General features: G+C 35.0%; 1 protein-coding gene across 1 annotated transcript; it reads left to right on the top strand.

Annotated features, from left to right (window-relative positions):
* The first annotated feature begins 825 nt into the window (after window positions 1-825).
* LOC131179933 (protein PAT1 homolog 2-like) lies at window positions 826-25,008 on the top strand. The gene is made up of 4 exons (XM_058147176.1): window positions 826-1,167; window positions 1,991-2,047; window positions 4,634-4,709; window positions 22,395-25,008. The coding sequence occupies exons 1-4, from the start codon at window positions 1,159-1,161 to the stop codon at window positions 24,458-24,460; spliced, it is 2,208 nt and encodes a 735-aa protein (XP_058003159.1). The 5' UTR covers window positions 826-1,158; the 3' UTR covers window positions 24,461-25,008.
* Window positions 25,009-26,380: the final 1,372 nt, after the last annotated feature.

Below are 26,380 nucleotides of genomic sequence, written 5' to 3'. Positions count from 1 at the left end.
GTTTGAAGACATTAGAATTGACAATTTTGTTGAAAGCAAAATTAGAAACACTGGTACTAGAAGCTTCCATTATTAATTAATTCTCTTAAGATTGTTATAAAAATAACAATAACAATAGGAATAGACTTCGATTTTGTAGTCACTCTCCTTAAGAAAATTATGCTCCCACTATGTTGCTGTTGGGTAATTTAAGCGGATCCCTCCAATATAACAAAATCAAAACAGAATTCTAGACAATAATTCTAGAATCTCCCATGAACGAATTAAAAAATAATAATATTAATTGTTAGTAGAAATAAAGAGAAAAGATAGAAGAGAAAGAGATAATAAATATTTATGCTAAAAAAAACTATCGCTATTTTCAAAGCATTTATACTTCTTTTAAGTAGATATAACAGTTCACCTTATATCTATTAGAATAATCATATCTGTTTATTTATAACTTTTATAATATATATAATAATTCACTTCACATATCTTAGAAAAATTATATCTATTCACTTATATATTTTAAAATAGAATAATTATATCAATTCATATATACCTCTTATAAAAGATACAATTATTAATAATGAATAATTTTTCTTGATGCTTTTTAATGAACATATATAATTATTTTAATGTGAGATAGTTTTTATATCTAATGAAAATAAAAATTAATATATTATTATTAATAAAATATTAATAAATAAAAATTGTACGTACTAATACATTTTAGATATAAATTTTCAAAGCAGGAAAATAATATATTCTAAAAGGAAAAAGTAGGAAAATAGTAAACCACAAAGGTTATATGTTTAATCTTTTCCTTTGAAATAATTATGGGGATAATAATAACGTGGCGGCGACTTTGGTGTGTATATGGATGGACCGATGGAGACATACAATCATTTCTCCGAGAACAAAAACCTTCTCTTTCTTCTTAAGTCCCACTTTTAGGTCTTTGCCCAGAAATTCCTGCAGCATGTTCCTCTGATTCTAGCTAAAGGAGCGGGCTGTACCCTACAGATCATTCAATCCGATCCTTATTTTGTCTTCGATATCTTGAAGTCCTAATTTTCTACTTCCTAACCCTAATTTCCCAATATTTTTTTCAAGCTCTGTCATCCACTAGGAAGGCATATCGGATCTCAAATCAGGAGCGGATCTTTTGGAGTTATGGAAAAGGTTTGTCGTGATCTTGGTACATTTAATCAGAAAGAAATTCGATTTTTTTAGGAATCGGGGTTTTATATCTGTGTGGTTGGTGTGCGATAAAATTGTTTTCTTGGCTTTTAGTGCAGAAATTTTAGCTATGCTGTTTGTTTCATTTCGCTAATCGCTCTTTGTTATATTGCAGAGGAGGATAACCTTATTCTCCTAGTTGCTTTATTCATGATTTCTTTTTCTCCTTTAAAAATTTGCTTTGAGAAGTTATAATAAAATTTTCAGGAGATAAATGTTATTTGTATTTAATTTAGAGATGAGAGAGCCTATTGTTTCTTGAATTTGATAATAGCTTCAATTACTACTGCTTGGAATGCTTGTGTTTGTGACATTCATTTTGGTATTCATAACCATTCAGCAGTTTAACTTGTTTCATTGTAACTTTGAGATTTCTAGGCTCATCATTGAAGTTTCTAAATTTCCCATCCTATTAAAAACTTTCAATTCTGAAAATGGTTAATAAATAGTGGAAGCACTTATCTAAACTCTTACTGGGGAGAAAAGAGCAACACTCTTTTCTAGGATTTTAATCTGCCCCTAAAGTTGAAGCAAAGGATACATAATTTAGAATATTGGGCTATGAGTTATATTTTTATTATGTGCCATTTGTTTGCTAGGATCATAATGCACGTGTGTCATTGAATGACACTTCTCCTAGGGCTAGAACTGTTAGATTATTTGCTTCTAACAACAATAAGCTCATTTTTTGTCTTTTACTTTCAAATTCTTCTGGGGTATGAAATACGCTGTGATGGCTCTGATACTTCTTTTCTTTCAATTCCAGGATGTAGGCTTAGAATGTTTATCAGACATGGATGATCTGGCAAGTACGTTTGCAAAGGTCAGGTTTCCTAACTTTAATAATTGTGTGGAGTGTAAACCTTATGAATTTTCCATTTGTTTTGCTGATGTTTTTTACATTTGCTTGAACTGGTCATTTTTCCATGTGTGCTGTGTGTGATTCTTTGTGTTTTCAACTTTTGAGTATAGTTCTTTTTATAAAAGTTATAACTTGCTAATGAGAGTAATATAGCCACTGTGTATATAAAACACAAATAATCTCTTACTGAAAAAAAAAAAAAGAAAATATAAATGAAATTTATAGAGAAATTATTGAAATTAGTGAAATTTCCACTTTATGTTTTCTTTTGGAAATATAATAATATTTATAATATATTACATAAGCAATTTTTTTTATTACTTGGCATATTAACTGCAGAAACTAAATAATATTAAATATTTTTAAAATAATGAACTGTGTGAAGAATTATCTTTGTATACATGCAAGATTGATTTTCATTGAATTAAAGGGAAAAATCCTTGAATGCAATAGGACAAACCTGCATTTGTGGTACTAGAAATAGTCATATTCCAGTTGTCAAAACAAAACTAAGTATTTTGATTGTGTTAGTCCTCTTCGAAACTTAATTTTTGGAATTTAAGAAAGTTTTAAATTTTCATTCTTCATTTAGTTGAAAGTTTTGTGTTTAAGGAATTCCAATTTAGGATTAAGGCTAAACTTTTCATTTATTTAATAAAATTTTATTTTAATTTTTTTGGGTTAAAATTAAAGACGTGAACATTTTTAATGATTTTTATGAACTTGTGAAGGTGGTTCATGTTTCACATTATGATATATATGATTTTCTATGGTTATTGTTTCACGTTATGATATGTATGATATCTATCTTTCTTTATCTTGTATTCTAAAGGTTTATCTTCTGGAATTTTTACTAACTTATGAAGCTTAGTGTTTCACTTTATGATATAAATGATATCATGTTTTAAGGGTATTTTAGTAACGTGTGATAAGTTTAGGTTTTTCTGTGGAAGTAGGATGTCCAGTATGTAGATATTATAATTTAATTATGTGTTTTGCTGTCCATTCATATGTTCCTTCCTCCGTTATTTCCTTTAAATGTATTATAGATATATAAATATCACTTTACTGATAATGTCTGATTTTCAGTGTGAATAATTTTGCGATTACTGGTATTTCGCAATTAAGGATGGATGAAATCTACCCATTATGTAGCCGAATCATTTGGATGGATAGGGCAAAATTGCTGTAGCATGTATTAGATACTGATAGGAATACTATAGTCTGCACTCCATGTTGGTTGCTGGGCTTGTTTAGTTGGTATTTGCTTTAAGCTTGCAGTCTATGTGCAAAAAGGTTGATCTTTTGAGGTATTGAATTTTCATCTTTAAGAACTTAGTATTGAAATTTCTCTGTAGCATATAGTGTCAAATGCGTGGACAAAAAGAAAGATATAGAATCATTAACATTTTTAAATTTTGTTAATTTTCTGGCTATGAATTTAAGTCATCTGAATTATCTAAAGAAACATGCAGATTATAACTAATAGTTGCAGAATATTATAATTTCAGGAGAGTGGGAAAGAACATGATATGAATTTCATTTGAATTTGTTGAGACATTAATGGAAGAAGCAAAAAAGATATATATATTTTTAAAATGTATATCTTTTATCAGTGTTCAATAGTTTTATTGACTTGAGCACTTTTAAATTCGGTTCTAGAATGGAAGAGTTTTTAGTTTGTACACAATGTTGATGGGATCTCAGCATATGATTTTAAATATTTTATCTATTAAAGGCGCCCTAATTCCGGCCCAAAATGATTTATGGGTTCATTTGCATCAACATAAGATTAAGATTAGCTTTGCTGTGGAAGGAATTATCACTAGAGGTGGATTTGCTAAGATGAAATCCCCCTCCTTCCCCCCTTCCCCCCTCCCCCTTTTATCTATCTCCGAGGCTTTTGCTTGCAAGCTCATGGTGATGATGCCATTATTGATCCAATAATTCCTATGTATTAGAAGTAATGCTACCAATATAGAAGTCATTTAGCTGCTTTCCTGATTCCTTCGCAGCCTAGGTTTCTTTTGGTGTTGGTGGTCTTCTTGTTCAATATAGAGACCACAAATTCTCTTTTCTCTGTACATGTCTGCATGCTTGCCTTAATTTTGCTGTTGGCAAAGTAATCCTGGAGTATTTTAGAGAAAGGAAATCCAGGAGTTAACTGATTATCAAGTTCTATTTTTATTGATTGTGATGGTGACCTCTGGTTTTTATACCGAAGATGCTTAAACCCCGAAAATCAATTTTCATCAAATAGTATCATAAGGATTTTATAGTGATTGACTATATGGCCAATCTATGTATTTTCTCTATAAAAAACTCTAGATATCTTTAGTATTAATTTTATGATGTGAATTACCAAATGAAGTGAATATCTTTGCTTGGACATTTATATTAATCTTGTTCTTTCTCATGCTGTTGCTTCTGCTGTTCTTGTTCTTAATAGTTCTTAATTTCTACACTTCCTTTGTCTAATAGTAGAAGTTCGGGATGCTTTATAAAACTGTTCTGATAGTCTTTCGAAATTATTTTTCTTCTGCACAGTTGAACAGAGTTGTCACTGGACCAAGAAATGTTGGAGTTATTGGTGATAGAGGATCTTCATCCTTTTCAAGGGAAAGTGAGTTATAATTTTTTTTTTAAATTTTACAATTGATACTATCTCATGGTTGTGTATTAAAATTTCCATAGATTATTTTTCGTGGGAATTTTGGTTATATGTCTAAATGAATATGGTAATTGCCAAGCATTCAGTGCTATCACAGCTAGTTCTTAAATTCAAATGGTTTCCAGTCATCCAAAACCAAATATACCTATAGACACTGTACCCTTATGTAGAGAAAAATAGAAAAAGAAGAAGCTCAAAGCTTGTGAGTAGGTCCTTTTTCCTATTTTTGACCAAAGATGGACTAACACTAATGTAAGTCACTCATGGTCAGACCAATTCCCTAATCAATTTGCTTTTGAAAAGTATTGACATGAATTAAGATGATCAAGTTTCTAGTGAATTCTTTGAAGCTTTGTTTTCAGAATTAGAGTGGACTGGCTAATCCAATTGGTTTAACTAGGAGTTGGACCAATGGGTGGTTTGGTTTGATCTGATCAGTAAATTCCGTTTCTTACAAAATTGGCTTTATCTGCCAAATCGGACCAAGTAATTGCTGAATTGATTGATTCGGTTTTGGTTTTAAACAATTAGGCCAATGGTCATGGGAGTTGAATCTATGCACTGTTAAAGCACTAACTGTAGGGAGTTGAATCTATGCACTGTTAAAGCTCTAATTGTACTTTCTTCATTTGCACTAGCCATTGAGATGAAATTATCTATCAAAAACTTATTTACTTTCTTAAAATAATAATTTTAAGTCTTTTACATTTCTTTGTAATACTAAAATTTTTGCTTACACAAATTTATCTTATGTAAAATATGTCAAAGACATCTGAATATTAACTTTTGTCAACCTAAATAAATTTTATTTACAGTTTTTTTAAATATTTTTTTCTTAATAAATTATTATTTAAAAATTTTAAACTTTGATAAAAATCTTCAAATTTGTTAAAAGAAAATTTATATTGAAATTGAACTATAACTATCTTAATATTTTTATAAAAAAGTAGGCAAAATGAAGTAATATGGCATTGAAAATCAACTTTATCATATGACCTTGTCATGGCATTGAAGTAATACTGTTTCCCTCTTATGGGAGTATCTGGTATGTTTGATAACAAAGGTAGCGTTTTAGAGCCTCTAAATACTTTTGCTTGGGTGTTTTTTTTTTTTTTTTTTTGGGGGGGGGGGGGGGTGGGGGGCTTACTGGTGGTAATAAGGATTACAATAATGTTGGAGTGTGCAAGTTCCAAAAATAGGTGGATTGGCTAGGGACAAACCCAATGAGTATATTGTTGCTAATGGTGGCAGCTGCGACAAGCAATTCCCATAAGGGTGGGTTTTGACTTTGATTTTAGTGCTGCTTCCCCACTAGTTATAATCATTTCAGTTGACATAGTTGATATGTCAATACATAACTACAAGTAGGGGGTCATGGAATAGGTGCAACCGTGTAGGGCTTGTAAAGGAAGAAAGGTAATACTAGTTTTTGTTATTCTCAATCTTCAAAATATATCAAAATTAATGTTAAAAAAAATGTTTCATAGGACTTGTATGGAGTAATAAAAGACTTAGTGTTATTAAGGTGAGAAGCGACACTAAGGTTACAGGGTACCTTATGGCCTTAGGTGAGAGGTGAGGATATATATATATATATATATATATATATATATATATATATATATATATATATATATACACACACACACACCTAACTAGTTTAATAAGTAAAAAACATATTGAAAATAAAAAAATATTATTTGCACTATATGTAATATAAGAGAAATAGAAAGTAGAAAATAATAAGGTTATAAAGAGGAAATTAAATTTAAACAAAGATTAATTAACTCCACTTAGAGGAGAGGAGGAGAGAAGAGAAGGAGAGAATAGAATAGGAGAGGAAGAGGAGAGAAACCCTAAATAATAATAATGATAAAAAAATTACTTTGAAAGAGGCGTGGCGCACCTAGCGGCTCAGTGCCTTGGCGAGGGAGGCGCTTGCCTCTTGGGATTGGGGTGCACCTCACCAAGGCGAGGCAGCCCTTTAGGCACCTTTAATAACACTGAAAATACCCTTGATCCATACTAAGTTGAATACCAAAAATATCTTAAATAATTAAAATGCTAAAAAGTTTCATAAATTTCTTCTTAAAATATGTAGACCTTGTAAATGTTCCAGTATCACCTAGCACACAGACCTAAAATTTGAGGTTGAATGCATAACTTAGCTTTTGTATTTGCTAGTAATCTAGCGGCACCTTCTAGTCAACGCTTTCTACAAATACACCCATGATAGGGCTAATTATTATAGTGCAAACAACACATTTAAGTTATTTAAAAATTGTTATTTTTCAAGTTAAATAAAATATTTTTTACTTGCTCACCAATGCTTTTCTCCTTGTTTCTTTCTACCAAAGACAAAGCATGACCACTAATTGACACTAATCAATGTTGTTAAAGGCGAAAAAGGGCTCCAGGCAACACGAGGCGAGCCCCTAGCACCTTGTCCATAGTTATTAAAGGCTTAAGGTGCACTAAGGCGCCGAGAAGTCCTGGAGCCTAGGCGCAAGGTGCAACTTGTAGGTGCGCGCCTGAGCGAGGTGAGACGCAAAGCAAAAGTTTTTAAAAATCCATAAAAATCAAATAAATTTGATACTTTTTCTTTTTTTTTTCTTTGACATATATCTTGAATTGGGTTTGCTGGTTTGAGTTTAAATGGTAGTCCTTTTTGCCAATAAAAGTGTTCGCTAAAGATGGAAATAAATAAGGCATGCTTTTCTAGAACCTTGTGTCTGGAACAAAGGCGCACACCTAGGCGGATAAGGCGCTAAGGTTCGAGCTTGGTGAGCCTTGAGCTTGAGGCATGCCTGAGGCGCACCTTTAATAACTATGGCCTTGTCTAGTTGAGGCGAGTCAACTTGAAAGAGGTGAGCGCATGAGAGTGTTGAGGCGAGAGGCGTGAGGCGACCAAGGTGATGCCTGAGTGAAATAACGTCAACTTTTCCCTTTTTTTTTTTAGTTTTTTAAATTGCATAAAAATAAAAAAAAATAAACCGTAAACTAACACTTCAACTCATGCCACCGGTAGACTTGAAGCATACGAGGTATTTTTTCCTTCCTTTCTTTCCTCTTCAGCTTCTTTTCTCTCTCTCGTCTATTCTTCTTCGATACATCTTTTGCCTTTTCACACGTGCATCCACTTCTTCTCCTTTCTTACCTGCGCATTTAGTCACACTATTTTTTCTCCTCTCTTACTCATTTTCCTGCGTTTTCCTTTTTTTTTCCCACTTTTTTTCCTTCTTCTCTCCTCCTCTCTTCTTCTATGCCATCTTCACTATCACGCCATTTTTAATTATACAACAGCAACACTTTTTTTTTTTAATTTGTTGTTTCATTGTTTATCATATGGGTATTGTATTGTGATGTGCATTTTGTTATTGTCAATTGTGGTATGATTTTAATTAAATGGATATTGTGAATCTCATTTAGAATGGTTATTTAATTTAATTTTATAATGGTTTAGATCCTATTAATTGGTGCGTTGATATGCTCCATTTGGTGTAGGATAAATGGGTATTGTGTATTGTCAATTGTGGTATGATTTTTATTAGAGAGGTATTGTGTATTTGCAAATGGTTATTTAATTTTAAAATGGTTTAGCTTCTCTTGGTTTGGGATGAATGGTTATTGTCAATTGTGTTATGACTTTTATTAAATGGGTATTGTGTATTTGCAAATGGTTATTTAATTTTAAAATGGTTTAGATCCTATTAATTGAAGGAAGACAATGCAAATAATATATATATATATATATATATATATATATATATATATTTAATTTTAATATGCTTTTTTCCTTTATTAAACTAGTTAAAAGTATAAATTTTTTACATTAAGAGTGTGTGTCTATATATAATAAGGCAATTTAAGCTATGATACCTCGCTTCAAAAAGGCCCTTGCTTCTCGCCTAGGGCCATAGGGTACCCTGTCGTCTTAGTGTCGCCTTTCACCTTAACAACACTGAATCAATACAATAACTTCTTGTTACCTCCTGTCTTTCCCCTCTCCCCGTTCACCACTTTCTTTCTTGATCTCACCCTTGGTTCCTCTTCCTTGTCTTTAATTCCAGGCTGAGCAAAGCCCCCACCAATTACTTACCCAAATTAGCCCTATTATGCAAGAGAAATCAAAATTGACTTTTCATTGCCCATTAGTTGAATTGTATAGATGATCTGTTTCCACAAATAATTTTTAGCTTTCTGTGATGAAATGAATGGAATGCCCTAAAGCATACATTAACAAAAGAAATCAGTGTTACAAGAAAATTTGTGCAAATTGTAGACAAGAAAATCTGTGCAAATTATAGTATTGATTTTTCCACTCCATCAATATAAAGGCCAGAAATGCAGGGAAAGCTAGTGTACAACATTTACATGACATTGATTTTAATTTGCTATAAGAATTCTTGTCGGTAGTGAGCACTCCTCCCAATTGAACAATACCCTTGAAAGAAATCCATCTCTTTTATCTATGTTGATTCCGGGGATAATTTTTTTTTTCTTTGTAAAAGAAATGACAATTTGTTTCTTTTGATTCTCACGAGATTAGATCTTGGATATGTTCCATCTGTATCTGTCATTTAGAACATTTAGAGGCAGATGAGAAACCGCGTAAGAGAGGGAGGGAGAGACAATAGTCAATGGTTGAGAGTCAAAGAGAGAAATGTGAAAAGGCAAGTAAAAAAGAAACCGACATGTTGTACCATATTTAATATAACCTTGCGTGTAACACATTGATAGAGGAAGGAACCTTGAATTGAGAATTCAGAAATTGTACGGAGAGCATGAAACTAACTTTCATTGATGGACCTAGAAATTTAGGAGAAAATTACAATAAAGCAAAATTCAGGAAGAAGAAAACATTACAAATCAACAATTCCCAATTCCCAGCAGAGAAATACCTTTACTCTTATTGCAAGCTATAACCAGCTTATTCCCATAACCCCCTATTCATCTGTTTTCTCCTTTGTAGCTTATGCTGCTCCTTTTGGCCCATGTGCCTCTTTTATGCTAGCCTTTTGTTCCAGATAATCAGTTTACTGAATATTGCTTGGCTGGCCAACTACTTGATCCCTTTCTAGAACCTTCTTTGATCTTCTAGAATAAGCCAACCAGCCTTGTGGATTCTTCCTTTCCTTCTTTGTTGGCCTTTCTTAACTTGAATCCCTATCATTGCTGCCTTCTGAAGAAATAGTCTTGTCCTTAAGGCTAAAAGTAGGAAATTGGCAAGCAATATCATTAGAATCCAATCAGGTGGTAAGTTGGCCAATGCTGGATGATCCTCCACTACATTCTTTAGTTGAGAGACATGAAAGATAAAGTGAACCTTGGCTGTTGGAGGCAGATGTAGGCGGTATACACGGGTCTAGTTACACAGGCCATGTAACTTAAATATTCAAGAAATGGTTTACACATGTCCGGTGTAATCTTCTATGAACTCCAAAGCGGCATTTTAATGCTCCCACTCCTGTCCAATTCTTGGATTATCAAAGCATACCTATTAAGTCCAAAAAAATGAGATCAGACCCAATGTAAACAAATCTCAAAAGATAACTAAAAATATATAAAAATAAAATAACAAGTAACTAAATATGAACAAAATGCAATGGATATGATTCCTAAATGCTTATATGATGTGACTACATCAAATATCTTCAAACTCAATCTTCTGCTTGTCCTCAAACAAAGAGAAACTAAATGCATGTGAGAGGTGTTTTCCTTTTTGGTGTAACAAGAATAAAAAATTTGGACTTCTTAAAGAAAATCTCAAAAAGATCAACATGTCAATAATTCCTCAAAATACTAAGAATTCAAACATCCATTGTATGTACCAATATTTAGCCAAACGCAAAATACCAACCCAAAACATATGTACACATACTAGTTATAAGAAGTTACTTTACTTAAATAAACATATGTACACTTAGCAATCTCTTATGCGTATATATGAATGTATTGAATTCATAGGTAGACCTTTAATGTAGCACACACTATCAAAAGATTAAAAGGTCTTTTCATAAGATTGTAATGGGGTTAAAGAATAATAATGTGACAATCAAAGCAAAAGGATATAAAGTAATCAAAGAATGAGAACAATTAATCTATAGAAGATCAAGACACACTGGATTTTTTTTTCTTAGTGCTAGCATACTTTTATATAATTGAATAGGGACTATATTTATAATTTTTGGGTTTAGTACACTTATTCCTCTTTGGTTTTAGTTCTAAACTCGTTCTTTGAACACTAGAGTGGATTATTTGTTTGTAATTTATTTTTGTATACTAACACTTTTAATTTATTTCTTTCTTTATATTTTCTTTTTATTTATTTATTTATTTATTTTATCTAGTGTACCTCTCACTTCAACAGATAACCTTTCTCATAAGAGTAATTTAAGTGTTTGGGCTAAGAGTTAGGTAAATAATGTGGTTAAATAAAGAATGGATTAAAGGATAAAAATATAGGCTCAAATTGGCTACAAATGATAATTTAACTAAGGGTGGCTAATGCTATAATAAGGCTAAAATTAAAGAATGCCTAAATAATCTCTTCATTAAGTGTATGCTAAGATTTCGTCTCGATAAGTTTAAAAAATCTATTCTAGGACTGGTGAGACAATTAGAAAATTACATCTATGCACATAAACTTGCTCTAAGAACTCACAATTTTATTATAATGGAATGATGTATGTACGCTTAGGAAAACTAATTTACAGAAAGCTAAATATCAATTCCATTATGAACAGTCTTTTACTTATTCTTTTCTGAGCAATCAACACATTAAACCTCTTAAAGTCACTTTAATCATCTATTAAAACAGTTATTATTATATCAAAAGAGATGAAAAATGCAAAAAATTTATTGATTTTATTACTGGAATGCAAAAATACAAAAATTATCTGCCTAAAATGCAAAATCTGAAGTGCAAATGCTATTGAATCCCCCAAATTCATATTTGACATGGTCCTTAATGTCATTAAGATAGCACATTTAGCTCAATAGCAATGTCATAATGCAATAAGTAAGTAAAAGCTAATGAATAAAGAATACTCTCCTTTGAAGCTTGCGTTCTCTCGAAGATTTGTATGCTTGATTTTCATTGCTCATTTCAAGTGCTTTTGGAGCCTACAAAGTGAACAATCATCAAACAAGCTCGGAGGGTCATAAAACAAAAGAAATAAACAAATGCAAAAATTAAAAGTAAAACTTGAAGTCTCCCGAGAAGTGCTAATTTAGGGTCATTAGCTTGACTCATTTTGCTTATCATGGTGGCTTCAATATGGAGAAACGAACCACACTTGATAGGTGTTTCAATGTATTTGGATGTCATCTTCTTCCCATCAATTGTGAACACTTTTTATCTTGTTTGGACTTCAATTATGCCTTGAGGAGCAACTTTGGAACCCTTGGAGGAGCTAGAGTGTTCATGTTTTGTACTAGTTGCTGTTTCTTTATTGTCTTCTATAACATCCATTTTAAAACAAGAACTTAAGCTGTTTGATTAGGAGTGTCAAATAGATTGAATTTTGTTTCCTCCTCTCCAACCCTCAGAATTAACATCCTATTCTTCACATCAATATTAGCTCTAGCATTAACTAAGAAAGGCTTTCCCAATATGATTGCGATTTTCACATCCTCTTTTATATCAAGCACCACAAAATCAATTGGGGTAAAGAACTTACTAACCTCAGGCGGAATATCCTCCAGAATTTCTATAGGGTACTTTATTAATCTATCTGCCAATTGTGGAGAGATAGTGGTTGGGTTGAGCTTTCCTCATTTCAGCTTCTCACATATTAATAAGGGTATTAAGTTCACGCTAGCACTAAGATTACAAATAGCCTCATTAATATTTAATTTGCCAATAGAACAAGGAATTGAGAAACTATCTGGATATTTAAGCTTTGGAGGAAATTTGTTTTGAATAATTGCATTGCACTCCTTAGCCAATGCTACTATCTCATACTCCTTAAGTTTACTTTTGTTAGATGGGACCTCCTTTAAGAATTTTGCATAGGATGACATTTGGGAAAGAGCCTCTGTGAATGAGATGATATAGAGCTTTTTGAGCACCTCTAAGGACTTCCCTAATTGAGCATCAAACTTCACCTTTAATGCCCTTTGTGGAAAAGGCAAAGATGGGATATATGGTTTGAGAGGTATGTATTTGGCTTCCTTCTCTTCAACACCTTTGTCTTCATGCGTTTTCTCCTCTTCTACTGGTGGAGCCTTTTAGCTTCATCTGCTCCCTCTCTTTCTTGTACACCATTACTCGGTTGATTCTCTACTAGCCCTGCACTTTTCAATGTAATAGCATTGCAATGCTCTTTCGGGTTCATTTCTAGTTGGCTAGGTAGTTCATCAAGGGCTTTGCTTGAGGAGTTGGCTTACTGAGCAATCTAATTCCCAAGTATTTTATTGTGAGTGGCTAGTTGATCCATTGTGGAGGTGAATTGCTTAATCATCTCATTTTGCTGCTGTTGTGCTATCAAAAAGTTCTCTGCCATAGCTTCCATGGATGATTTTTGCTTTTGAGGTTGAGGTTGAGGTTGAGGCTGAGAAGGAGGTAGTAATGGGATGGATTCGGATTTCTTTGCTAAAATCGCAGTGGTGGTGGTTTCTACCCTTACTGTTGGTTGATAGGCTGATTTTGCGGGTTGGACTATGAGAAGTTTAGGTGATTATTCCATCCAGTATTATAAGTATTAGAGTAAGGGTTCCCTCCAGATCTCTAGTTGAAATTCCCATTGTTGTTTACATAGTTTAATTGCTTGGAAGTAGGATAATTGTAATAATTGTTTTTGAACTTTGATGTCCTCCCCCACACTGATCACTGACTAAGTTACTAGCTCCAACAACATTAGCACTCAACCTATCTAACCTCTTTGTCAGTTGATCATGCTCAATGCATCTAGTTCAATTACTCGAGTTGATATTCTCGTCTCCTCTTTCATTGACCTACTTAAAATTGTGATAGGCAACCCTGTTTAGGAGATCAAAAGCTTTAGTATTGGTTTTCCCTATCAAATCTCCACCACCTGCTGAATCAATGGTGCTTCTTGTTGTACCGACCCATTATAAAAATTCTGAATAAGTAGCTAGTTTTGGATGCCATGGTGTGGGCTCACTCTCTTAAGATCTTCGTACCGTTCTATGCATCATAGAGAGATTCATTGTCCCTTTGGCAGAATGTATTAAGTTCAGTGCGGAGTTTAGCTGTCTTCCCAAGTGGAAGATATCTAGCTAAGAATGTTTGTGATAGATCTTCCCATGTGGTGAATGAACTAGTAGGCTGAGATAGTAATCACTTCTTTGCCCTGTCCCTAAGAGAATGGAAACGTTTTCAGGCGAATAGCATCTTGAGAAACTCCATTAATCTTTAATGTATCACATAAAGCAAGGAAACATTGGAGGTGGAAATGTGGATAAAAAATGGAGAATCCCCAAACTGGCTTTGTTGAATTATCTGAAGCCATGTTGGTTTCAGCTCAAAGTTGTTAACAGTCACTATAGGTCGTGTCACATTTAATTGAAATCCTTGAATGTTGGGTGCACCATAATCTCTCAAAGGCTTAGTATCCTGCTCTGCCATTGTTGAAGATTCAGCCTCTTATTACTTCTTCCTCTTTTTAATCACTTTTAGAGTTTTGTCTATTTTTGGATCTAATTCAAGCAGTTCCTCCTGTAGTTTATCTTTGGTCATAAAAATAGAAATTCTTGAAAAGTGATCAAACAAGCCAAGTGAGGTATAAGAATTAAAATAAAATAAAATAAAATGGCTAAACTAATTAAATTACCAAAAACTTATGCAAAATCTTGTAAGTGCACGGATCGTTAACAAGCAATAAAGTGATTAGTGAGTATTGTTCTCATGAGGACTTTGTTGAGTACTAAATTATGCGGCAATTATAGTTATCTAGATGATTGAATTATAGAGAAATGATAATTAAATCTAAATTAAATGAAATAAAATTTAAAACAATTAACTAAACCTGAATATTAACTTTGCCTAAGTAGTTTGCGCTTAGCCGGTCCCAAGCTTGGACATGATGAGACACGAAAAGGAGTCAATAGAAAGCTAGAGCTTTGGAGAAGTACTCTAGAGTCAAAGGGCTTTAAATTAAGTAGAACGAAGACAGAATACATGCATTGCAAGTTCAGTGAAGGTCAAGCTGGTGATAGGGAAGGAGTTAGTTTGGATGGAGTGATACTGTCCCAAAGTAATCACTTTAAATATCTCAGCTCAGTCCTTCAAGTAGATGGCAGATGTGAGGAGGATGTTAGTCATAGGATTAAAGCCGGATGGTTGAAGTGGAGACATGCCACGAGAGTTTTATGTGATTGCAAGATTCCCAATAAGTTGAAAGGAAAATTTTACCGTACAGCCATACGACCAGCCATGTTATATGGTAGTGAGTGTTGGGCACTGAAGGAGTCGTATGCGTCTAAGATTAGAGTTGCAGAGATGAGAATGTTAAGGTGGATGAGTGGCCATACTAGACTAGATAAAGTCCGTAATGAGAGTATTAGAGAAAAAGTAGGAGTGGTGCCAATTGAGGATAAGTTGAGAGAAGGGAGATTGAGGTGGTTTGGTCATGTGAAGCGTAGACATACGGAGGCTTCAGTTAGACAAGTAGAGCACATTAGGTTAGATGATAGAAAGAAAAAAAGGGGTAGACTTGAATTAACTTGGAGGAGAGTAGTACAACATGACCTAGAAGCATTACGCATTTCTGAGAATTTAACCCAAAATCGTTTAGAGTAGAGAAAATGAATCTGTATAGCCCACCCCAAATTTTTGGGATAAAGGCTTAGTTTAGTTTAGTTTAGTTTAGTTAGTTGTAACAAAACATGAATGTTAATTAATGAAAGTATTCCAAAGTTAGGGGTTCACCGTTCACACTTCATTTGACTAGAGACCTAATCCAGTTCATTCAATAAATGAAAATTTATTACTGTAATATTAATATTAAGTTATTTAAATCATTTCTCAAGGCACTCAAGTTGTACTTAATTAACTTAAATCTTATTTTCGTGGCGGTTAAATAAATTAAAACCCATTAAGTTTTTTGACTAATTGTTAGATCCATATAGAATTCCAGTCTATCTCTAGATCAAGAATTCGAAGTTCAAAAACCTGTTATTCCAATATTAATATTCATCTTTCAATCCTTCAAGTAATATTTAGAATCAATACTAAGCGAAGCTCAACATATAGCATGCATTAAGAACATAAGAAATTGAATCAAAGAACAAAATACCCAGTATATTAAATAAAATCAAAACAGATTTATAATTGAATCAAAAGTGCTACATCCCTAATTTTAAAATAAAGAAACTACTCACACATGATGAATTTGACAATAATGTTCATAAAATAATAAAAAAATGACATGAAAAGAAAATAGAGTGCAAAAACCCAGATGGAGAGTCGCAGCTTTGGCTTTTTGAAACTTTAGCTGAAAATCCCTCGGAAATTCTTGCAGATCCGTTTCTCCTCTTGCCTTCATTGACGGTAATGTATTCTCTTAAAAGTAAGAAGGTCCTCTCTCGTTAAACCCTGACTTATTGTCTTTATATCTAGTGTAAAGCCTTTGTTTCAGAGTCCAAATAGGCTTGTAAGTCCTCTTAGAATGAGTGACAAAGAAAGGAAAGTCGAATTGAGATTCTTGTCTAGAGTCATTACATAGCCCGTGTAGTGTTGCACAGGTTTGCCCATTAAACTGCCTAGACCTCAAATTTTCAGCTTTTTTGTTGCTCAGAAGTTTATACAGGGCAAGGAACATTGCTCGAATCTAGTTACATGGGTTGTGGAACTTAAAATCTTTAAGAATTGGTTTACACGGGCCATGTAATTTGTTACACGCCTCGTGTAATCTTCAATGAACTATAAAACTGCATTTTAATGCTCAAACTCCTCTTCAATTCCTTCCACACCTTACTGGACTTTCAAAATATACTTAATGAAGTCCAAAAACATGGGATCACACTCAATTTAAACAAATCTTAAAAGATAACTAAAAACATATAAAAATAAAATAATAAGTAACTAAATATGAATAAAATGTAATGAATATGATTCCTAGATGCCTATATGATGTGACTACATCAAGTAACCTCCTCACTAACTAATTCTAGCTGTGTGCTTCTAACTGTTATTTCTCCTCCATAATTTTCTGTCATTCTTCTAGTTCATCTATAACTAACCTTCAATTGCCTTGTGCCGAGTCTCTATTTCTTGGGACTTCTATTAACTGCCCTCCATGCAAACCAATGCTAAGGCTGTTCGAAGGTCTGGGCGTGTTCCATTGTTTTCGAAATATTGCTTTGCTTAGGCAATTCATCCAATTGGGTCAGAAACATCAAAGGAGGGTAAATCCATTCATCACGTAGCCAGCTACCTCCTTTGAATGTTATGTGTGTGGTGGCGTTTGACAGGGAGAACTGATAGCTGTGGTTTGTGACCCATGGGTGTCTGAGTAATAATGTCTCCTTTATCAATGATAGCTATTCCCCTAGCAGTCATTGTAAGAAGGCCTTCCATGGTCGTGAGTTTGGAATGAAGTTTGGTCATTATCCAGCTGTACCTTAGCAAAACCATCATTAATAAGCGCCAGATTCCTTTGTATTGATTATACTCGAGATTCCATTCTATTATTGGGTTAGGCATTCGGATGGTGGGTAGGTTGGACCACTTGATAGAGTAAGGAAGCTTGAATTGAGAATTCAGAAATTGCAGAAGGAAAAATAAGGATAGGTTGAAACTTACAATTGAATATTCTGTTATGTTCATGAATCAGGGATCGAGTCACGGGACGATGAACTACGAAGTCTTCTCCAAAACTTGTAGCCTTCCCTTTGTTGCGATTTTTCCCTCTTGATGGACCTATGATGATAGGAAAGAAAAGCAGGACTCGTTGGAGAGAGCCCAAGACCTCAAGACTCGTTAAGAGAGAGTCCCAAACCTCACGTGGCGAGGTAGTAAGCCGTTGCTTAAGCAAATATTTCAAGCTATAATGATCAGTTCGGATAAGAAACTGCCTTCCCCACAAATAAGGGCGCCAATGAACCACCGCTTTGGCCAAACCAATTAATTCTCACTCATAAGCAGCCAGTTTATGGTGTTGGTCAGCCAATTTGCGACTAAAAAAAAGGAATGGGGTGGCTGCTCTGTTGAAGAACTGCACTGATTCCTAAACCCGAGGCATCACATTCGACTATAAACTCATCATCAAAATTAGGGAGTTGAAGAACAGGGGCTTGCGACAATGCAGTTTTAAGTGCATCAAAGGAAGTGGCAGCCTCAACAGTCCAGTGAAAGCTATTCTTTTTTAACAAACTCATCAATGGGCTAGCGAGCTGTCCATAATTACAAATAAATATTCGGTAATATCCTGCTAGCCCAAGAAACCCCTGTTGTGCCTTAATAGAAGTAGGTTGCCAGTCTAGGATGGCTGAAATCTTGGAAGTGTCAATTGTAACACCAGCGGCGCTAATGACATGACCGAGATAGGCTAGCTCTTCACCAAAAGAACATTTGGATCTTTTAAGGAATAATTGGTGAGAACGAAGTAACTGAAACACTATACGGACATGTTGCAAATGGTCTCCCCACGTTTTAGCTGTAAATCAAAATATCATCAAAGAAAACCAGAATGAACTTGTGTAAGGCTGAAATACCTCATTCATTAATGCCTAGAAGGTGGATGGAACATTGGTGGGGCCGAACGGCATAACCAGAAATTCGAAGTGCCCATGATGAGTGCGAAAGGCTGTTTTCTCCACATCTTCAACCGCCATACGGACTTGGAAATATCCCGATTTCAAATTTAATTTTGTTAAGTATCGAGCCCCATGGAGTTCATCCAATAACTCATCCACTACTGGAATTGGAAACTTGTCTTTAATTGTTTTAGTATTAAGCTCCTGGTAGTCGACACAGAAACGCCATGTGCCCTCCCGTTGTTTAACAAGTAAAACTAGTGATGAGTAAGGGGAATGACTAGGACGGATGATTCCTTGGCTAAGCATTTCCTCACATTGCTTCTCAATTTCTTTTTTCTGAAAATGAGGATATCGGTAAGGCAGGACTACCACAGGCGCTGAACCCGGAAATAAGAATATACGGTGATCACATGAACGAATGGGAGGTAGCCCCTTGGGTTCTTGAAACAAATCAGCAAATTGTTTAAGAATTCCCTCCAATTATTCTGCTTGCTGTTCATTCAGAAGTTGTAGTCTTGGTCTATGGTTAGGTTGGAGTCCCTGCAATGTGACCTGTCTATTTCCTAATTCGAAACACAAAGTGAGAGTTGAAAAATTCCACTAGATAGGACCTAATGTCATCAGCCATCGTACACCTAAAACCAAATCAAATCCGTCTAGTGAGATAACATATAAATTGACAGGGAAGTGTTCACCTGATACTTGAATAGTCTCCTTGCACGTGCCCATACTACGAATCTTTTCTCCATTTGCCACTGCCACTTGTAAAGCACTTTGAGAATCTAGGGTTGCTCTCAATTTTTGTGCCGCAATTTTGCTGATAAAGTTATGGGTGCTACCTGAATCGATTAATACTGTGACTAAACAACCTCTGATGTTGGCTATTAATTGCATAGTCGGGGAATGCTGGAGGCCGGTGATGGCATTGCAGGGAGATAGCTGGTTCTGCAACTGCGACATTCTCACTTGCCTTTGTCTCGGTTATAGCTCCCTCTTCCAATTCAAGCCAAAACAATATTTTGCATTGATGGCCGAATGTGTATGGCTCATCACAATTATAACAAAGTCCCTTTGCCCTCCGATCAGCCATTTTAGTTCTGGACAGCCTTTTGACGAAGGGTGTGGTTACACTTTCCCCCCTAGAAGCTGGTGCGTTATTCCCTCCTGAACCTGTTGGTTTTGTTACAGATTGAGCAGGTGTAGTAATTCTGGAATTATTCCAGAAGTTGCGTCGGCTGTTGCTCATACTTGCTAGTTGCTGCTTCTTCTCAAAGGCCCTCGCCAAGTTCATTGTAGTCTCCAAATTGGGCAGATTTTGCATCTCCACATCCAAATGAATCACCTCACATAATCCTGCAGTAAAAAAATTGACCTGTTGATTTGTACGAACTGAATCAGCACGAGCTAGCAAGCTCTAAAACTGTTTTTGGTATTCCTCCACTGTTCCTGTTTGCTTCAAGTTGATCAGTTCCCCGAGAGGATTACCTTTTAGTAATGGCCCGAACCTTAGATTGCAGTATTCTTTAAAAGAATGCCAAATCAGGCCTGCTTCCTCCTGTTCCAACTTGTAAAACCATAATTCCACCTCCCCGGTCATATGAAAAGCTGCGAGGCTGACCACCTCTGTTTCTAGTGTCTTCTGATTAGAAAAAATTGCTCACAACGATGGAGCCAGATGAGGGGATCATAATAACCATCATATGTTGGAAATTCCAGCTTGGCTTACCTTGGCACCATGCCTCCAGTCTGTCGCAGCTCTAGTCTTTCTTCTGGCCCTGTAGTAGTATTCAGACCTGATGAACTGCTACTGATTGCAGTGTCCATTCCCTTTCCATTGGTCCCACCCATGACAGATACGAATTCTCTCAGTTGCCGAGTTAGATCTTGAACCTGCGCCTCCACCTGGGCAACTCTCTCTGCATTCTATTCTGACGTCTCGCGGATAAGAGCTCACAGTTCATTGGAATCCCCCATGTCAGGCTCTGATGCCAATTTGTTATGTTTACGAATTAGGGATCGAGTCACGGAACGATGAACTACGAAGTCTTCTCCAAAACTTGTAGCCTTCCCTTTGTTGCGATTTCTCCCTCTTGATGGACCTATGATGACAGAAAAGAAACGCAGGACTCGTCGGAGAGAGCCCAAGCCCTCAAGACTCGTTAAGAGAGAGTCTCAAACCTCACAGAACAATTGAGATAGTTTTTTTTGCTTGCTTTATTTCATGATACTCAGCCTGTTATATAGGCTTTACATGGCATAAAGAAATTCCATAAATAAGTTTCTGCTAAATAGGAAATAAAATCATCCTAATATAAAGGAAATTACTAATATTAAGGAAATTAGTTACTAAAGCTAATCCCCTACTTTTTGCATAGAAAAATGACAACTGAAATAAATAAGAGATACTGGATCCCAAAGAATCCTGCTGCAATCAAATATCCTTGGTGCTGCTGGTTCCTTGTCCACGTCTGCAGTATTGCTGTCCTACAAAGGCATCCACAACATATTCATGGTAAATTTCATTGATGGACCTGGAAATTCAGAGAAAATGACAATGAAACAAAGTTGGGAAGAAGAAAACATTACAGATCAACAATTCCCAATTCCCAGCAAAGAATCACCTCTGCTCTTTTTCCAAGCTATAACCAGCTTACAGAAACCACTGAAATACTTCCCATACCCCCTACTTCTCTGTTTTCTCCTTTTATAGCTTATGCTCCTCCTTCTGGCCCATGTGCCTCTTTCCTGCCAGCCTTTTGTTCCGGATAATCAGCTAATTGAATATTGCTTTGCTGGCCAACTGCTTGATCCCCTTCTAGAATGGTCTTTGATCTTCTAGAATAACCAGCCAGCCTTGTGGATTCTCCCTTGCCTTCTGTGCTGGCCTTTCTTGTCTTGAATCCCTATCGTGCACACACACACCATAGATATGGACATGCAAGGTTTATTGATGATAAAATAAAATTAGAGGGGTGTAATGGGTTCAAATAAAAATTAAGGTTGCCATCAGGCTTTTCAATAAGAGTATATGAACCTCCCTGATATTCTTTCCACCATTATTGGACAAGAGAAGCAGGTGCTAGCCTGCTCTGAAATGTGCCTTCTGAGTGAATGTAGGATTAGGACCTCCCATATGAAGAAAAACCAACCCCACTGATATATTTGGCCAAACCTTAGATCTGGTTGTGTTATTTGAATTGTATTAACAGAAGTGATGCCACCAATTTTCCTGGCATAGATTTTTTTCAACCACGTTGATCTAGTTTCTGATTCCAGATGAAATTCTTGGACCATTTCGTGAGTGTCAGTATCATCAACCATTTTTTTACTTTATAGATATTGAGGTTGAGGAAAAGCTTCTGCATCGTTTTAGTGAAAAAAATAAAAGAATAGATTAGTTTTTCTTTTCTCCTTTTTTTTTTCTTTGGTACATTGGAAAATTTTTGAAGGGTTTAGCTGTGCTAGAAATAGAACCCATAACCTTTTCCATTATGAGGTAGACATTGAACCACTTGGTGCTTGGAAAATATTTACTTTCTGTTCTTACCTAGCAGATAGACTCCACTCATTGCTTGTATTTATTCACTGGTAGACTCGTTTTTCTGTTATCAACAGCTTTTATTATTCATTAAATGGAGGAATCCTGCAAAATTATTTCAACATTTGCGTTATACGCATAGCAGCAGTAATTCCTTTGTGTCTAATGGTTCTGTACCATTTTATTAAGTGAAATATAGTTTGGGGACTAAGTTTTCTGAATATATTTTTTTTTAATTTCAAGTTTTCTTACTTGCGTCGGGACCCAGTTGCTAATTCTGACGTCAAAGTTGAGGAATTTTTTCTTTCCAATGGGTTCACTAATTTTAATTCCTTTCTTTGATCTTAGCCCATCTCACAGCATGTTGTTTTCAGGTTCATCTGCGACTGATTGGGCAGCAGATGAAGAACTTGCAAGCTGGTTAGATCAGCAAATGTTTGATATTGAAAATGCTCAGGAAGGCAAGAGATGGTCATCACAGCCTCAATCTTCATCTGCTTGTTTCTCAGAATCAAAACTTCTGCACAGAACTTCCTCATACCCCCAGCAGCAACTGCAGTTGCACCGCTTCTCAAGTGAACCAATTCTTGTGCCCAAATCAAATTTCACATCTTTCCCTCCTCCAGGTGGCAGAAATCAGCAGGCTTCACATGATTACCTGAATAATCCCTCTCTTACTAGTGGACCACAGCCCTTCTCTGCTCCAAACCTCTCTCCTTTGTCCAACTCTAATCTTCATCTGGCTAGCATGCATCATGGGTTACGCTACCATGGAAATATGCCCACGATCACCTCTCCTGGCCATTCTTTTAATAGCAGGTCGCAAAATCATTGGGTTAACAATGCTGGTTTATTGCAAGTAGATCACTCTAGCCTCTTACAGAGCATGTTGCAGCAGCAATTATCCCATCAAAATGGCCTAATGTCTGCGCAGCTGATATCACCACAGCAGCAGAGACTGCAGAGTCCAGTTCAGCCATCCTTGTCTCATTTTGCAGCAGTGCAATCCCACCTCTATAATGCCCATCCTTCATCAGCACATAAAATGTTCTTTGGATTATCAGATCAAAAACACAAATCACAAAAGGGCAGACAGAATACGCGTCTTTCTCAACAAAGTTCTGATGCTAGCAGTCAGAAAAGTGATAGTAGTTGTTTGCAATTTAGATCCAAGTACATGACGGCTGAAGAGATAGAAAGTATTCTGAAAATGCAGCATGCTTCCACGCATAACAGTGACCCATACATAGATGATTATTACCATCAAGCTCGTCTTGCCAAAAGATCTGCAGTAGCCAGAGCAAAACAACATTTTTGCCCATCTCACCTGAAGGATCACCCTTCTCGAGGTCGTAACAGCACAGACCAACAGTCTCATATACATGTTAATGCCCTTGGGAAGATTCCCTTCCCTTCCATACGTAGGCTACAGCCTCTTCTTGATGTTGATCCTCCTCCTGGTGCTGTTGACAGAAACTCTGAACAAATATCTGAGAGGTCTTTGGAACAAGAACCTATGCTTGCAGCTAGAATTGCTGTTGAAGATGCACTATGCCTTCTTCTTGATGTGGAGGATATTGATCGGTTTCTACAATTCAATCATCCCCAGGATGGTGGGGCTCAGCTCAGGTATAAGCGTCAGATTGTGCTTGAAGGATTAGCAGCGTCCCTTCAGCTTGTTGACCCACTTGGCCAAAGTGGCAACACGGTTGGACTGGCATCCAAGGATGACATTGTATTCCTGCGGATAGTTTCTCTTCCTAAGGGTCGAAAGCTCATCTCTAAGTTCCTTCAGCTTCTTTTACCTGGTAGCAAACTCACCCGAATTGTCTGTATGGCTATTTTCCGTCACTTGAGGTTTTTGTTTGGTAGCATTCCTTCTGATACAGGAGCAGCTGGGACAACTATGAATCTTGTGAAAACGGTTTCAGCATGTGTTATCAGCATGGATCTACATGCACTGAGTGCTTGCCTTGTTGCAGTTGTTTGTTCTTCAGAGCAGCCACCATTTAGACCTCTTGGTAGTCCTGCTGGAGATGGTGCCTCTGTTATTTTGAAGTGTCTTCTTGAGAAGGCAAGTAAACTATTAAATGATCCCCAGGCAGCAGCCAACTGTGGTGTACCTAATTTTACTCTCTGGCAGGCATCATTTGATGAATTTTTTGATCTTCTTACCAAGTATTGCCTGATTAAATATGACACAATACTGCAGTCACTTTATGCAAAGAACCCACCTAACGCAGAAGATATTGATTTAGAGGTACGTAAAGCTACAAAAAGTGAAATGCCTGTGGAACTTTTACGTGCATGCCTTCCTCATACTAATGAACGCCAGATGGAGCTTTTAAGACATTTTGGGCAGCAACGCAATCCTATTACTGGATTGAATGCACATTCAGGGAATAGTGGTCATATAGACTCTGAATCAGTAGGGAGTTGACAGGAACTGAAGATGTCTCGAATGGGGTAGTTCTCTGCACATCCCTCTAGGATTATTCTTTGGTGGAATGAAATCAGTTAAGATGACGATTTACTGGGGAAATCAATTTAAGGCTGTTTAATTATTTTTCCTGAATGCTCGTCGAGAATGTGTTATGATGAAAAATTATACCTCTGGGAGTTGGTGACTAGAAGTTTCTTTTCTTGTGGGAAGCTTTATTTTGTCTATAACCGCAGGAAAAATTAGATGCACAGAGGATTAATGTACAGGATGGTCTTAGAGAACCATCAGAAGCCCTCTTTTTATCTGCCATATCAATTTGAAGATGCTTCTGATTCAAAAATTGCAAGGACGTACGCTCATAGAGGGATGTAATAATTGAAACGATTGTTGGGTTGGGCATTAGCGGAAATTGATGATCTTCAATTGCATTAGCCCGTTACTTGCGTCCTCAATTGCGGGGGTAAATTCGTCGTCGCAATATAGTACTGTGTTCTTTAAATTTCAATTTATTTATTATAGAACTCCCGACTTTAATTTCTTTTTAACGTTTGATAGTCGGTTTTGCAATTAAAAAGCCAAGTAAAAAGCTAATGTGGCGTTTTCATTTAGGCCTTTTTCTCTTTCAAGTCGCCTTCTCCTCTCATTCTTACAGTTCCAGTGATCTGTCTCATTCCTCTCCCTTTCCCTCCTTTTGCATGCACTTGTCCCCACCACCTCTGACTATCATCGCGTCTTTTATCTACTCGTGTCTTTCACTACTTCCACTTCTAACCCAGAAGAGATTGTCAGCAAACTACTTTTTCTACAAAATTTCACACCTTTTATAAAACTCCGTGCCTGTGCTTCATTATTTTCATCAACTCCATAACAAAAAGTCGTCCACTCATCAGCCAAACCCTCCCTCGCTACCCAACTACCTCTTTCTATAACGTTATCCACAGCCTTTTGATAGGGACCCGTGTCCCCTCAATAACAAACACAAAATATGTGGAAAGTGAACATCGGTTAACTAATGATGTGCTTTATTATTCAATTAATTATAATTATATTTTTATTATTTAAATTAATTATAATGTTTATATATATTTAAAATTTTTAATTTTATAATTTATATAAATTTAAGATTTTTAATTCTATTTATTTTATATTATAATACTAAAGGACTAAATATAATTGATTATTAAAAATTGATATATTTTAAATAAAATAAAAAAATCTTAAAATTTTGAAAAAAGAAAACTATAGATTGAAGTTTATTTTACAATATGATTCTATTATAATTTGAAAAGTAATATAAATATATTATAAAATATTAAATTAAAAAAAAAACCAGAAGTTTTGATAGGATAATTTTTTTTCTTGAAATAGAAAATTTATTGTTCTTTATAAATAATTAATATTTATAAATTTTTATTTGAATAGAAGTTTAATTTTTCTTAAAAAAAGTCTAAAATAAATTAAAAAAAGAAATAGTTAGAAAATAAAATAAAAACAGATAGAAAATAGAATTTTTTTTTGCTTTCCTATCTTGCCTTGGAAATCTTTTGAGCATAATCTTATTTTAATATTTAAAAGTAATTACCAGAAAAATTGTAAAAATTGTCTTTTTTAGTAAAAGATTGTCTACTAATCCATTATATATTAATATTATTATTTAATATTAAAATAAATACTTTTTATGTAATAATAATATTATTAAAAATTAATGAAGAAATAAATTTAATTGATTATTGACAATTAATATATCTTTCATAAAATAAAAATATCATAACATTGAAAAAGAAAATAATTAAAAAAACTCTATATATAGTATTAGGAGTTTAATAGAATTATGTGGTAGTGTTTAAATGGGGTTATAAGTGTTTGATGTTGGGTTGTATAAGATTGTGGCCCTGTACAAGAAGAATGTCATGACCT

The sequence above is a fragment of the Hevea brasiliensis genome, chromosome 5 (genome assembly GCF_030052815.1).
Source record: "Hevea brasiliensis isolate MT/VB/25A 57/8 chromosome 5, ASM3005281v1, whole genome shotgun sequence".
Taxonomy (NCBI): Eukaryota; Viridiplantae; Streptophyta; class Magnoliopsida; order Malpighiales; family Euphorbiaceae; genus Hevea; species Hevea brasiliensis.
Note: the sequence above shows the minus strand (reverse complement) of the source record. Positions and strands in the feature narration are given on the sequence as shown.

Coding starts and splice junctions, on each gene's coding strand:
- LOC131179933 (XM_058147176.1), top strand. Junction 2,048..4,633: donor TGGCAAGTACGTTTGCAAAG/GTCAGGTTTCCT, acceptor TCTTCTGCACAG/TTGAACAGAGTTGTCACTGG. Junction 4,710..22,394: donor TTCATCCTTTTCAAGGGAAA/GTGAGTTATAAT, acceptor TGTTGTTTTCAG/GTTCATCTGCGACTGATTGG.